This window comes from Caretta caretta, chromosome 2 (genome assembly GCF_965140235.1).
Source record: "Caretta caretta isolate rCarCar2 chromosome 2, rCarCar1.hap1, whole genome shotgun sequence".
Classification (NCBI taxonomy): domain Eukaryota; kingdom Metazoa; phylum Chordata; order Testudines; family Cheloniidae; genus Caretta; species Caretta caretta.
Genome location: NC_134207.1, coordinates 77,382,817 through 77,398,251, shown reverse-complemented (window position 1 = coordinate 77,398,251; position 15,435 = coordinate 77,382,817). Strand labels below are relative to the sequence as shown.

The following is a 15,435-nucleotide window of genomic DNA, read 5'->3' as shown; positions in this document are numbered from 1 at the left end:
TTAGATCGATCCCGCCCCAATGTAGACCAGGGCTCAGACTTCAACTCTACCTCTCTCATTGCTTCCTTCTTCCCATTACCTATTTAAAAAGGGAGTATTGGAGGAGACCAGAAGAGAGGTAGAGAAGAGATGGGAAGATGAAGTCCAAATTGTCAGATACTCAGCTTGCAAAGGCAGCTGCTGCATCTAAAAAAATTCCTGTGCTTCATCAAAAGTTCCAGTTTGATGTATCAGAGAAGTACCTCAGACTAGGGGCTTTTTTACGCAGTGCTTTAACACTAGCATACTGCACACTAACTAGCCTGTGTGGACCCTGCTGGAACACACTGAAAGTTTCCAGTACATGTTAACATAGTACTGTTTGAAAAGGGACTGTGTTAACATGCATGAGGGAACTTCAGGATCCACACAGGCCAGTCAGTGCTTGAAATGCTAGTGCAGACTAAAATTTACACCCCTGTGGTGCAGACTAAAACATTATGTAGACAAGCCTGAGGACTCAGTTGCTGGGCTAAACAACTGGAAGAAGGGGTTAAATGTTGAGCAGAAACGTGCTTAATGGGGAAAATATACAGTGACATGGATAATGCGTGTATCTGTGGTGAAGGCACAGAGATTAGCAGTGGGGTGCATGACCATGCCAACAGAGCACAGGTGAGAAGTTTAACTCCCAGCTGACTTCTTGGTTCCTAGAGAGACAAAATGGGTGAAGTAATATCTTTTATTGGACTAACTTCTGCTAATGAGAAATACAAGCTTTCCAGCTACACAGAACTCTTCTCCCTGGTTTCTGTTACTCACCTGGCATTGCCACTCAACTGGCATCCACTCCATTGCCTAGCTCCTCAGCCCCAATGGGCAGCCTGCTGCCCTTCTTCCATGCTCCAACTCTCATAAGCCACATTTCAAGTACAGTAGAACACCTCAGAAATGGAGGTTGTTCGTAACTCTGAAATGTCCGTAACTCTGAACAAAATGTTATGGTTGTTCTTTCAAAAGTTTACAACTGAACATTGACTTAATACAGCTTTGAAGCTTTACTATGCAGAAGAAAAATGCTGCTTTAAACCATCTTAATGTAAATGCAACAAGCACAGAAACAGTTTGATTACTTAAAAAAAAAGGAAAAGTTAAAGAAAAAGATTTGACAAGGTAGCTTATGTTTAACACAGTACTGTATTTGCTTTGTTTTCTTTTGCCTCTGCTGCTGCCTGACTGCATACTTATGGTTCCAACGGAGGTGTGTGTTTGACCAGTCAGTTCATAACTCTGGTGTTCCTAACTCTGAGGTTCTACTGTAGAAAGATTTTTCCCACCTTTATGTATGCAATAAGAACTAATGAAAAAAAACCTGTATTTGGAATTGTAACTATTTGAGGGAAGGCGGTGGAGTCTGCCCGCTAGAGACAGAAAAGTGGATTCTAGAAGGGAGCTTGTGACCAATGGACAACTCTGATACCAATCTCTGTGCCTGTCTAACATTATCCATAGCCCTCTACAAATCAGAACTCATCTTTTATCCACACACTCCTGCATTTACGCATATGGAAGTTTTCCCAGTTTTTTTTCAGTTCAGGACTCCCCTCTTGCAAACCACAGGAGGGTCTCCAGAATAGATAGCTGTACTCCTGAAGCATCTTCAGATAAAATCTTTCCCATCTCCTAACCCCCCTCAATCACCCTCATGTCCTAGATCTTATCATTACTAAGTAGAGCTGGTCAGAAGGAAAAAAAATTTCTGTTCCATGAGAAATTCTGACATTGATTGTTTTTGTTCCAAATTTTAATTTAAGACTATTTAAACTCTTCACTTCAAGAAGGCAAACACATTATAAGACTTATATATTACATATAAATATTAATTTTAATATAAGACAAAACAAAATGTATCAAAACGACAAAGTCTAAACAAATTGTTTCAACTCTCTCCTGTTGATTTTGATTAAATTTTTGACACATTTCCACAAACCCTTTGATTTTGACAGAACTGCATTTTTCAACGGAAAACTGTTCCACTGGAAATTTTTAGTACCACTACTAACAGGAGCAGGAAGAAGGGGGAAGTTACAGCTTTGTATAACTCAAACTACTAGGAATTTTGTGGTGGAGGCATCTTCCCCCTCTCCTAGTGAACCATAAAAGGTTTGCTAGAGAGGAATTCCATTCTGATGACCTGAACAGGTCTGTCAAACTTGAAGTCCTTCTAGAGAAGGCTAGGTCTTCCCAGGGAACTTGTGGAACTCCTTGCCAAAGGATGTTGTGAAGGCCAAGACTATAATAGGGTTAAAAAAAGATCTAGATAAATTCATGAAAGATAGGTCCATCAATGATTATTAAGTCAGGATGGACAGGGATGGTGTCCGTAGGCCTCTGCTTGCCAGAAGCTGGGAAAGGGAAATGGGATGGATCACTTGATGATTACCTGTTCTGTTCATTCCCTCTGGGGCATCTGGCATTGGCCACTGTTGGAAGACAGAATACTGGGCTACATAGACCTTTGGTCTGACCCAGTATGGCCATTCTTATGTTTTTATTATGTTCTTATGTAACATGGGAAGGCAAAAATGCCCTCTTCTTCCACTACTTTCCTCCATTATTCTTCCCTCTCATTACATCACCCATAAACAACTCAATCTTTTCCTCTTCATCCAACCCTCCTTCTCTCCTGCTGTTAACCCCCTCATATCTTTCTGGTCTCAAAAAGAAGGAAACATGTCAGAAAGGAGCTCCACTACAACAACTTTCTGTGATAAGTCAGAGTTGAACTGCCCTCTGATGAATCTCTTGTGGTTTGCTGGAGAAGAGCTCCATTCTGGTGAACCAGAGGAAGTTCACCACAGCAAAGCTCCATTGTGATTAATGCATTTATTATTCGAACATACAGATATTACACAATTTCCATCTGCATTTCCACATTTAATATACCAACTGTACAATAATTACTAACATAGATCACCCTTTCACACAAGTTTTCCTAAACATTACAGGAAAACATTTTGCAGACATCATTTGCAATCAGACATTTCTCACTTTCACACACTAATAAAAACCTGTGTATTCACAAACATGATAATAACCAATAAACACGATTGGAGTTGAATTTCAAAAGTTCTCATTGGTTATCTACAATTTAGGTAGAGATGTGCTTGGTGTGATTAGAGGAAGGTAGCTGGTGAAGAAGGGGAATTGGTTTGAGTGCAGCACTGATGGGGTATTGAATGACTACTATACATAGCCTTGCTTTTTAAAATTCGCTGGTGGGAAATTCAACCTCGTGTCTTTAATATTGTTAGAATGGATGTGATCTTGAAGCCAGGAATTGGGGATAAGAGTCACACCAAAAAAAAACATGTTTTAGATGGAAATTGAACTGAAAATTGTTGTGGCTTTTGCATGCTGGCTGGCTCAGAGGACTAATGATAATATGTCAGATGGGAGAAGGGGGAAACAAAGTGACAGAACCATATAAAGTTTTTCCACACATTCAAATCCAGCCTATGTCAGTAGTGACTGAATGTTTTCTTAAGACTAATTGGATGTGTGACCTAGGGCTAGACCAACAAAGAAAACTCAGGTTCAGCATTGCAACTCCTAACATTTAGACACATTTCCACCTAATGGAATCCACATTCCCAAGTTAGATGCCTAGGCTTCCTATACAATGCATGGGGAAAGTTACGTGCCTAAGACTATGTCTATACTTAAAACGCTACACAAGCAAAGCTGCAATGCTCCAAGTGCGCCACTGAAGTGCTTCAGTGTATACACTTACTACAGCAACAGGAGGGATTCTTTTGTCATCGTAGGTAAACCACCTCCCTGAGAGACAGTAGGTAGGTGGACAGAAGAATTCTTCCATCCAGCTAATACTGTCTACACAGGGGATTAGGTTGGCTTAACTATGTTTCTCAGGGGTGTGGATTTTTCACACTCTTATGAGCTAAAGAAACATCATCCCAATTTTGTAGATGAGGAAACTGAGGCACAAAACCTGAAGATTCTTTAGTCACATAGCACACTGATGGCAGAACCAGGAATAGACCCACAGAATTTTGGCTCCCTGTCCCCTGCCTGAGCCACTTAAATTAAATACACCTCTTAAATTGTAAAGATGCTCCCCTGTACTTGATAACTGGTATAAATCAAGAACCAGGCTGATTTTTTTGCTAGGGGCTGTTCTCTTCTGGCATTGAGCAGTCTCTTAACATGTTTGTACTATTTTTTGAAGTCCCATTTAAATGAAAAACAGTATCAGTACAAGAAACACTAATCTTAAGTAACTATGGAAGTCCGGGTAAAACTGATAAGAAAACCACTGATTAGTGTGCTGCTTTTCTAGTCTGCATTCCTATTGTCTTCAGTGTTCTACCAGAGGGCTTTTAGCTTATTAGATGATACTTTATAGTACTGGCTGTTTCAACTCTGTGAGGTAAGGAGGAAAGGATTCTTTCATATGATACTGATATGTCAGCCAAATGATGCCAATTGTGATTGACTAACAAACATTTTTCCAACAAGCACCTGTGGGCTTTTTCCTGTTATTTTGGGATGGTTCTACCATCCATATCTGCAAAGCCATTTCATTGCATTCCTTGAAATTCCATCTTAAAACTTTTCCCTCCTGAGATGTCAAAAAAAAAAAATCCACAATGGTTAGGCAGTTACCTTGCTGTGGCCACTGTGTACAGGTTGACACTAAAAAGTTAGGTCAACTCAGCTACATCATTCAAGGATGTGAAAAATTCACACCTCTGAGCTACATAATTAAGCCAACCAACCGCCAGTGCAGCCAGTACTAGGTTGATGTAAAAGTTCTTCCATCAACCTAGCTACTTCCTCTTGGGAAGGTGGATTAACTAGTGATGGGAGAATGCCTCCCATCGCTGCAGAGCGTGTCTACATTGAAGCATTACAGCAGCTGCAGCGTTTAAAGCATTTACATATCTTTACAAAACATTTGAAAACCTTGAATGAACGGTGCAACAGAAGTATACTGTACCACCCTAACTATCCTTCAATCTCTCTCTCTCATCATCCCTTGAGGGGAATGTCCTTTAGTTTTAGACCTAAATTTACTTCCATCCAATACCATTTCTGCGGCATCTCTCTTACTCTGAAAGATCTCCCCAGTGTTGTATTATGCAAAGCCCATTATTATTTAAAGCCTCCCCCAAAACAGACTCACAGACAGACACTCTTACCTTGGGCCTCTGTCCCAATTATATTCCTCACACTTGGGGATTCTGGCAAATTAAGAGATTTATAACCCTCCACCTCGCCCGCCCGCCCGCCCGCGCGAAGATATTCCCTACTTACCTATCCCAGGGGCCACGTAGATGAAGTAGAGGCACGACGAGGAGAAGGAAAAGAAGAAGATAAAGGCGAGAATGGAGCGATTGGAGACCCGCAGCACCTTCCCGAGCAGTGACATCCTCCTCCTGGACAGGGGCTGCTGCCTCCTACTCCCAGCAGTAGCCGGCGGCGGCGGCACGGCCCAGCGAGAGGCGGCAGACTCCCATGGAGCGCACGGCGGCGCGGCCAGCCAAGGGAGAGGGCCTCAGGCGAGCGACCGGCGGCAGGGAAGAGGCCAGGGCTGGAGCGGAGGGATGTGGGGAGTGTCTGACGGCAGGAGATGAACGGCGGGGGCCTCGGTGTGTGAGGGACGCTGGAGCGAGGGGCTAGTATACAAGGGTGCTATCGGAAGGGCGGGGGCTCCGGGTGGGCGCTAGGTATGGGGCTGAAGGAGCGGCAAACACAGCAGCGCGCAGGGGAGGGGAGCGGCTCACTGGGCCTGGGGGTCCGGTGCTCCCTTCCCCGCTGCGCAGGTGAAACGGGGTTGCGGAGACAGCGCGGGGGGGGAGGGGTGGCTGCTTCAGCGCTGCGAGCCGCGGGCCCGGTTGTTCCTGCCCCTCACACAGCGGGGGGTGGGGTTAATCCGCCCCGCTCCCTCCGCCGGCAGTGGCAGACCCCGGGGCTGGGCCGGGGGGGGGGGGGGTAAGGGGGAGTCCTAGTGCTGCTGGGTGCCTCGGTGGTTGCTCATGCCGCCGGGAGTCGGGGCCGCCTGCTCCCTTCTCACGGGCGGCGGCGGCGGCAGCAACAGCAGCATCGCCGCCGCCACTGGACAAAGTCACCTCCACGCCCCGCCGCTCCTTCCTCCCGGGCCGGCGGCGGGGAGCGCGCTGCAGCCGCCCCGCCCCGCAGCGACCCGGCTACTGCGGCGGTTGGGAACGTGCACGAGCCTCTACGGGGCTAGCGACCAACTGCAGAACTTCGGCGGGCGCGCGCCTGCTCGCCCACTCAGGCCGCGCGAGCTGTCTAGTCTGACACTGTCAGAGGCTCGCGGCCGCGCCGGACAGCTCGCGCGGCCTGAGTGAACGCGGGCTGCGCCGCTCCAATAGGGGACAAGGGAGAAAAGAATCCGCTTTCCTGATTGGCTGATAAATAAACTACTTTATCGGGGGCAGAGCGTTTTCCCAGACGCTCTGGCTGCTATTGTTCTCGTCCGGAAGCGGGGGGATCCAGGGTCATGGGGAGAGAATATTTAGTGGTAGGACAGGAGAATGGGTGGGTTAAGAATGGGTGCCTGGGGAAGGGGCATGGGGGGAGGCAGAGCTGGCCGTGGACACTGTGCGAAGACGCCTGGCTGCAGCCTTTAGGCTGGGCTCTGTCTCCCCCTAGGTGGGCCCCAGGGCCGTATGACGAGAGCAACGGCAGCTGGTGCCCTCTGGCAGCCATAGTGCCAGGCCTGGCAATGGCACGCATGGACTGTTTTTTAACAGGAAGATGTGTGAGTGGTAGGAGCCGCTCAGAGAGAGGATATGAGGGGCAGCAGCCGTCTATTGCGGCAGAAGGGAGATGAAAAGAAAGAAAGAGTGTAATGGGTTTGGGGAACTAAATTATGTATCACTTTAAATCTCCTTTTGCCTGCAGCTGGGCCTGCTTCACTGCTGCAATACAGGTCAGGGCTCAGGTTTTTCAGGACTTTGGGGAAGGGGAGGGAAAGAAATTTGCACAGTTAAATGTTATTCGAAAATAACTGTATGGCATTCTCACCAGTTTAAGAGCTGTAAACGTAGTACAAAGTATATCTTCGTATACATATATCTGCATACTGCCCTCCCTTCTTGTAATGGAAATAAGTTCTCACTCTGTAGTGTGTCTTCAGAAGTATATGTGTCGCCTATTCTCCTCAGAACCAGAGGACAGTAGCAGCTTCACAGTTCAGGCTGAACTCCTCAAAATTGCCTTGGCAGTCCAAAAATCCTCACAACCAGCAGCAGTTCCTGTCCTGCAGTCAATATTAAGCCAGTTCTTCAGTTTTCCGCTACATCGGGAGTGCGGATGCTAACTACCACAGGCTCGGAATGCTATTCCGATAGCAGGCACACCTTAACCCTGGAATGTCCAACCAATTAGTATATAAGGCTGTCTCCAAACTCCAACTCCATTTATAACTTTTTCCTCACTGACCTCAGATGGTGGATGTTTGCAAACGGTTTGACCTTAACAGAAACCCTCTACCCAGTTTCAGAGACACCTACTGGGCATGCCCAGTAACTACCACACACCTCTCCTCTAGAAGTCTCCAGGCCCTTGTAACTAAGGCACACCTTGTTCTTTACACCTCCGCAGAAAAAAGCCTGAGCATGAATCCATGTCTCGTCCCCATTGCTTTGCTCCCTGTTTTAGGCTTTAAACAAATAAATCAAACGCTGCACTATACTCATGTAGGTTATAAGGGTACACCTAGGGCAAGTTTTCGGTCACTTTTCCAGTGTGCGAACCATAATTTAATTAGGCCATGTCCACACTATAGCCTATGCCACTCAGAGGTGTGAATAAACCACCCCCCAAGTGACATGTTACACGGACAGAAGCGCTCATGCGCATAGCATTGTGTCAGTGGGAGAGCTTCTCTTGCCGACATAGCTTCTGCCACTTGTGGAGGTGGGTTTTTTATGCTGAGGGCAGAGCTCACTTTTGTCAGCATAGACCGGTTTCACCAGATGCGCTGCAGCAGTACAGCTTCACCACTGCAGCACTGTACATACAGACATGGCCTATAAATTGTGTCATGGACACCACCACTCTTATTTACAATTGTGAGTTCTGCTCTTCTTTCCCTGAACAATCAGTATCCCTGTGGCGAGTGTAGCAAGTGCTTAGATAGAAAAAATATTTTTAGCAGCTTTTAGTGCAATACACATATATTTGTAGAAACAGTTGGAAATGAGAATAGTTTGATTCATTAGACCTATTAGTTCTCCCCAGAGAACCACCAAATATTTTGTGGATGACAGTTTGAAAATCATTATATTAAGCAATCTTGTAACTTTCTCTAAGTGCATGTCTATACTAGAGTTTAGTTAATTGTTTGCCAATTCCCTCAAGTTATCTAAAATATTTGTACATGGTAATCTGGACACACCACAAATGTTTGTGGTTTACCCTTTAAATAAACCCTAGTGAAGAAATACCCTAAAAGTGTGCAAGGCCAGCACTAGGTTGGGCACCTGTTCTCCCCGTTTGCTTGAGCAACCTGCTGCTAGCTACCAGCAAGCCATTAGGTGACTAGGTCAAATCAACACTGCATTCCTCTGAAAAGAGCTATAGATGAAATGCTGTGTGCTAGAGGACTGGCTGCTGGCCAAGGCGTGGCTGGGTGCACTGGAGACAGCTATCCCTACAGCCCTCTCAGTTTTCACAGGAGGTCAGTTCCCTTTTGTATGGGCTGCGTTTAATCTGAAATCCTGGAATGCTTGAAGGAATGAGAAAAAACCTGCATTTTTTCGAATGTTTTCTCTACTCAAAAGGCCAGCACTGTTTTAATGCTGCTTGAAAATAGTTCTTGAATCTTGGTAAGTTTTGCAGTCAGCACAGTTAGTGTCAGGGATTTCCCTACACCCCACCTCCCCAAGTTTTATGAATTAGTTACATGCAGTGTTGCTAATTTAGTGATTTGGAATTTTGAATTGAAACATTAATACACACTTTAAAAGCATATAAAGTGTATGATAAAATGTGTATCTGAAAAAGTATACTAGATTTTAAAAGTATGAACATAGACTAGCTTTCTTACAAAACAACAGCTGTATATGACAATGTCAGTGCATTCATGTCAGTGATGTTGGCCAACCTAATAATTTCAAATTATGATTTGTAAGCAAAATCTAAATGAGCTGTCCCTGACAGCTAGTGATGAGCTGGGGCGGGGGAAGGCTTCAGGACCAGATTGTATTTACATTTATACCTAATCTACCTAGGTATCCAGCAAACAGAGCTGGGTTGCCCAAGTGATAGATTTTGGCTGGGGTTGGATTACAAATCACTTGAATGCAGAGGGGTGAAGGGGAGTAATTAAATGTTGTTATTCTTATTGTATGAGTAAAGGGCAGTAGAACTGTAATTAGCCTGTGCTGATTGAGGGCATCAAGAGAGAGGGTGGAGACAGGTGTTTTGCATGGTGGTCTGCCTGAGTCACAAGTACTATTAGACCTGCCCCTCTCCTCTGTTTAAAGACAGCTGATTAGGCTCCATAGATCGTCTTTTATTTTGTTAAGTGACCACTACAGCTGAAATCACTGATAATCAGGTCTAAGTGCTTAGTCTTGCTGTGGGACAGTGTTTCTGTGGAAGAGATGGCCCAGTCTGCACGAGCAGCGAGGTTCCCCCACTGAGAGCTGGGTGGAACCTCAAGAGACCAACTCACAGAGGTCACAGTGGCAGATGAGAGCAGAAGGTGATGGCACAGGGCCATTGGCAACAGAGCGATGGAGTGAACGGTGGCACAACAACCAACAGTGGCCAGAGCGAACAGTGAGCAGCGGAACGAGCAAGGTGCCTTGTTGCCCCCCACCTGGGAGATGAACTGATGTGAAAGCATCTCTGAACTCTGAGTCTCCACTGACCAAGGACAACGCCCATGAGCGTTAATGAGGCTGTTAAGAATGCTGTGGACAACACAGTTCATGTGAACAAACATGGCTATGACATCATACTTTCTATTTAAACAAGAGATAGCAGTGGCCTCCAGTTTGTAGTGTGTGGTAAGTGCATTGTCACTTGTTCATTTGAAGTTGAACACTGGTTCTAAACAAGACCAGCAAATGCTCACTATCTTTCTGCAAGAAAGAAACTCAACTGACTGCTCCAGCAGCTCCCATTTGCCTGGAGCAGCGAACTGCAGCCACGATCGGCCGAACCTGCGGACGTGGCAGGTAAACAAACTGACCCGGCCCTCCAGGGGCTTTCCCCGCACAAGCAGCGGAACAAATTTGGGAACCACTGGTCTAGAAGCATGTGGTGCAACAGTGAGACTCACCAGTTGAAAAAGTGAAGAACTCTCTCACCACATTCAAAAAGTTTGCATACATGGCTGATGAATGCACCGATGCAAATGGGCATCAAGAATTGTCATTGTGTATGTTATCTTGATGTCAGTGGTAGGCCAGTAGATGCATTTCTAGATGTTCAAGTTATAGAAGACACATCGGCTGCATCTGTGACAACCCACATCTTAGAAGAGTTAAATGCTTGTCAATTGGACCCCAAACAGATGGCTGCTTGTGCATTTGATGAAGCTGCAAACTTCTCTGGAAGGTATGGAGGAGTACAAGCTTTGCTCAGGGAAAAGTGTAACCCTAATCTCTCCTATACACACTGCAGAGGCCATCTACTCCAACTAGTGCTAGTAAGAGCTGCAGACTCTAAGTTTATAGATTTTTTTAAATGTCTTGATGTCTTCATTATCTTCTTTTTTCAGCAAGAGTCCAAAAAGACTGAAATATCTTGGAAAATATAGAAGATACAATGGAACTGAAGTTCAAATTAGTCCAACCTAGGAAAACCCTCTGGCTTTCTCATGAGTGATCCTTGGCTGTTGTCTTAAAATTACTCCAGCCATTATTACTGGCTTTGGAAAGTATCTACTAAGATGGGATGGATTTAAGTAGTGAGGCTGGTGGACTATTTTTGCTACTACATTCAGAGAAGACTATTGCCATTCTCTTTCTTATAAGTCTACTGTTGAAACCACTTGTGTCATTAAACAATGCCACCCAGGCATCTTCTACAACAGTAGTAGATCTTTGTACAGCAATAGAAGCTACATTTGGCTCAACCAGAGAGCTATCCATTGAGAAAGTACTGGAAGAAGCAAAGACTTCAGTCCAGAAGTTGACTAATGAAGGCATTTATATTGAATCCTTAAGTGAAGAGGACAAGAAGTGTTTGTTAAGACAACCAAAAAAGTACACAGACTTGATTCTTAAAAATAGACAACAGCGACTTCTTGATTTTACTCAACCTCTATGTAGCTTTTACAGATCCCTGTCCTATAAAACACCGACAGTTGAGAGGAGTGAGGCACTACCAGCAATAGGGCTGCCATGTGCTCAGGACAGAATAGAGAATTTGAACACAGAGTGGAATATCATATGGCGAATGAATGAAGATTTGACTTCAGCTTCTTTTTTATCACCACTAGTGACTCGAACGGATCTTTGTTTCCTGGGATGAAAGAAGTAGGAATTCATCTCTTGCTACTCCCAGTCACAACAGTTGAGCGTTCTTTTTCATCATTGAATAGAATTGTGTGTTCTGAAAGAAGTCGCCTTCTGCCCGATCATGTGAATGAACTAATGAGCATATCAATTGAAGGAATGGAAGTACCGAACACACGAGAAGCCACCAGGGAGCCACCACATTGCATTCAAGAAGTTCATTAACAGAGTTGTGCAAAATTATAACAAGAAACCAAGAAGGATGTAGATGTAGTGCTTCATAGAAGGCTTGAGTAGGAAACTTTAATTGTGTGATGATTTTAAAGTTAAATCTAATAAAATAGTCCATGAAACATTTTTCAGTTTTTACTATGGTGCCATACAGCCCACCTTCACCCTCAGTCTCATCCCTCATCAGCCCTGCCCCCCTGTAAATTTGGACACCCCCCCCCCATTTCAATTCCTGGGGAAAACACTGGTTAGTGTTCAGAAGCATTGCTCAAACCTTACTAACAAACTCATTTTAACCTAATACAATTGTTTGGGGCCAAAGCTATTCTCATATGGAGTAGCCAGCAGTGAGAGCTACAGCAAGGACAGAAGTTTTCCCTCAGAACAGAAGATTGTACAATTTGTTTTTTTCTGCAAGGACTAAAATGTCATTTTCCTGCAATCAATGGCAAACCATCTGGTCTGTTTTCTTGCATTTCAGTATTTTTATTTTAAAAACAAAAAAATGCATATGACACTCAAATTAAACATGGAATTGAACACAGTAATAACCCAATGAGACGTGTTAGAAACATCACACTTATTTGGTTAATCAGTGGATAATTAGGTAAATAATTCCTACTAATGACAACCACAATTTAGCTGAAAGGGAATTTGGGTAAAATAGAAGTAAAATAAAGGGAGTTACACTATAACTAGTATCCCATAATATTGCTACATGTTGAGAGGAACATTCCTATAATATTAGTCATAATTCTATAGCCATCCAAGAACTTCAGTTATTACGCTTTAGGATTTGGCAGAATGAGATTTGTATGTTTTATTATTTCAATGGATAATGTCAATAAGTTTTTCTTCAATTTATAAATCAATTTAAATTTTCAGTTACAGCAAATTTTAGGGGGCAGGCAATAATTACTTAATGACAGTAAATATTGAGATTCAAAAAGTTAAGGTTTTTTAACTGTTAACACACAAAATGTCTGTAAAATTTAATATTGTCTCAAACATTTCTTACTTTGCCTGTCTGCAAATCTTAATTAGCAATAGAAATATTTTTCCATCAGTTCATGTACAGTGAAATGGAAGTCTACTGACATTTACTAATAAAAACCTAATCCTTCCAAGCCTAATTGTGCTGCACACCATGGCTACTGGAATCTCCTGGCAACAGCAAGGAGAGAACATAGCTCTCTCTGCTCCAAAAACATAAACCCCCTCCCCCACTTCTTGAGCCATTCAGTACTATTCTAACTAATAATGTATTTATTATTATTGTTAGTATTGGGTAGCATGGAGTGTTTGAGAATATTTGTTTTGTCGCAAAAACATCTGAGCGCTGTAGATACTGTATCATTTTCTAACTATGTGAGTTTTATTAAGCAGAATATAAAGTTACAGAAGGAATAATACAATGGAAAGCAGTAAGAGACAAAAATATACAATAGTTTACATTGACTTTTCTTGCAGGTGGGCATAACACAAGGTCACACTAACTTAGCAGCAAATGTTTGAATCATTAAGTGAAAATATATCTTGCTGGTGTGATGTCTAACTGCCTATTAATATTACAAAATGTGGACAATTTGAGCTGTGAATAAAGTTTCATTTGTATATGATACAATGTTTATACTATCATTTTATTCTGTATTAGGGGGTCTATGTGCATTAGATTTAGGATTTACTTCTCTTTATGGTTTTGCTTTTATTTTAAAATATTGTCAATATTTTGGTAGATCTTTAACATTTTATTCTCCTTCTATATACACCAAATATTAGTGTACCAATACAAACACATCTTGCACTATCCATTAATGACAAGAGCAGAACTTGTGGGACCAGGAGAATGACAATCATGGGTCAGGCTGGGGAAGACTAAGTCCCTCCCACAAGAGTTAAGAATTACTACAATCCTTACTACCTTCAGGACCTAACACAAAGCCCATGTCTTGTGCATAGCTTTCCCCCAATGTTAATATTAGATTAATTAAATGTAAAGCTTCAAGTGCAAGGTAGGAGGAAGTATACTAAACAGAGAGCTGTTAGACTGTCTATTGAAATAATATAGTTATGCAGGTACTCAGATAGTACCATGATCATCATGGAAGAACATGCTGGACTAACAGCCACCAACAATATGGATAGACATCCTAACTTGGAAATTTGTATAACATCCAAAGAAACCATCCCAAAAGATAACAGAAAAGTTTCAAATAGAGGAACTTTCATCTTAGCCTTACTCGGTTAAAGAACACATAATAGAGAGAAGATGACCAGTTGTTTTATAATTTTCTATAGTCACCTATCACCACCAACTGTTTTTATTCTTTTAATATGAGTGAGGTTTGACACCCAGTTTTGCCATATAGAACTGAACCAACACTAATGTAGATTAGATAGACTAAAAGTCTATTTAGGATTGAAAATGTAAAATCTCAACATCAGCAAGTGTCACTAAAATGAGGAAGGTTTCAGAGTAACAGCCGTGTTAGTCTGTAACCCAGGAACCTATCCTTGCAACAAAGCCCGTTGCCAACTGTGCCCACATATCTATTCAGGGGACACCATCACAGGGCCTAATAACATCAGCCACACTAGCAGAGGCTCGTTCACCTGCACATCCACCAATGTGATATATGCCATCATGTGCCAGCAATGCCCCTCTGCCATGTACATTGGTCAAACTGGACAGTCTCTACGTAAAAGAATAAATGGACACAAATCAGATGTCAAGAATTATAACATTCATAAACCAGTCGGAGAACACTTCAATCTCTCTGGTCACGCGATTACAGACATGAAAGTTGCTGTATTACAACAAAAAAACTTCAAATCCAGACTCCAGCGAGAAACTGTTGAATTGGAATTCATTTGCAAATTGGATACAATTAACTTAGGCTTGAATAGAGACTGGGAGTGGTTAAGTCATTATGCAAGGTAACCTATTTCCCCTTGTTTTTTCCTACCCCCCCCCCCAGACATTCTTGTTAAACCCTGGATTTGTGCTGGAAATGGCCCACCTTGATCATCATACACATTGTAAGGAGAGTGATCACTTTTTAGATAAGCTATTACCAGCAGGAGAGTGGGGTGGGGGGAGGTATTTTTTCATGCTTTGTGTGTATATAAAAAGATCTTCTACACTTTCCACAGTATGCATCCGATGAAGTGAGCTGTAGCTCACGAAAGCTTATGCTCAAATAAACTGGTTAGTTTCTAAGGTGCCACAAGTACTCCTTTTCTTTTTTTAAAATTAGGAAGGTTTGTTTGTTTGTTTGTATAGGACTGGATTACATAGCAGTAAAAAAATTCAGCATTTAGTCAAATGTATTTTCAATAGCACCAGTGAAATAATCATTTGTGTTGCAATTCATCTCCATGAGAGGGCAATATTTACAAAAGTTATTTAAATTAGATAGTTGGCTAGCCTTTTCAAAAGTGCCTTGTGATGGTGGATTGAGTGACAGCTCCCTCCAGCCTTATCATTGCTGGTTAGATGAAGAACAAACAAACAAGTTTCCTGTAGATGTAGAGTAGAACTCTCTCTTTTACTAGCAAAGTGGTGTGTCCAATACTACAGCCAAGTTTGTGGTGTGTCCAATAGTACAGCCAAGTTTTCAGAAATCCTGGGAGTCCAGAGGCATTTGATACTTTTCTGAAGCAAAACTCCAGAAAAATTGCAGAGCGAGGGGAGGATTTGTAA

The 15,435-nt window shown here is 42.9% G+C and overlaps 1 protein-coding gene across 1 annotated transcript in view; it reads right to left on the bottom strand.

Moving 5' to 3' along the window:
- Positions 1-6,284, bottom strand: part of B4GALT6 (beta-1,4-galactosyltransferase 6) — a 46,751-nt gene extending 40,467 nt beyond the window's left edge. The window contains exon 1 of the mRNA XM_048840528.2: positions 5,317-6,284. Within this exon, the coding sequence (XP_048696485.1) occupies positions 5,317-5,431 (115 nt within the window). The 5' untranslated portion in view covers positions 5,432-6,284. The remainder of the gene's footprint in view (positions 1-5,316) is intronic.
- Between the last annotated feature and the right edge of the window lie 9,151 nt (positions 6,285-15,435).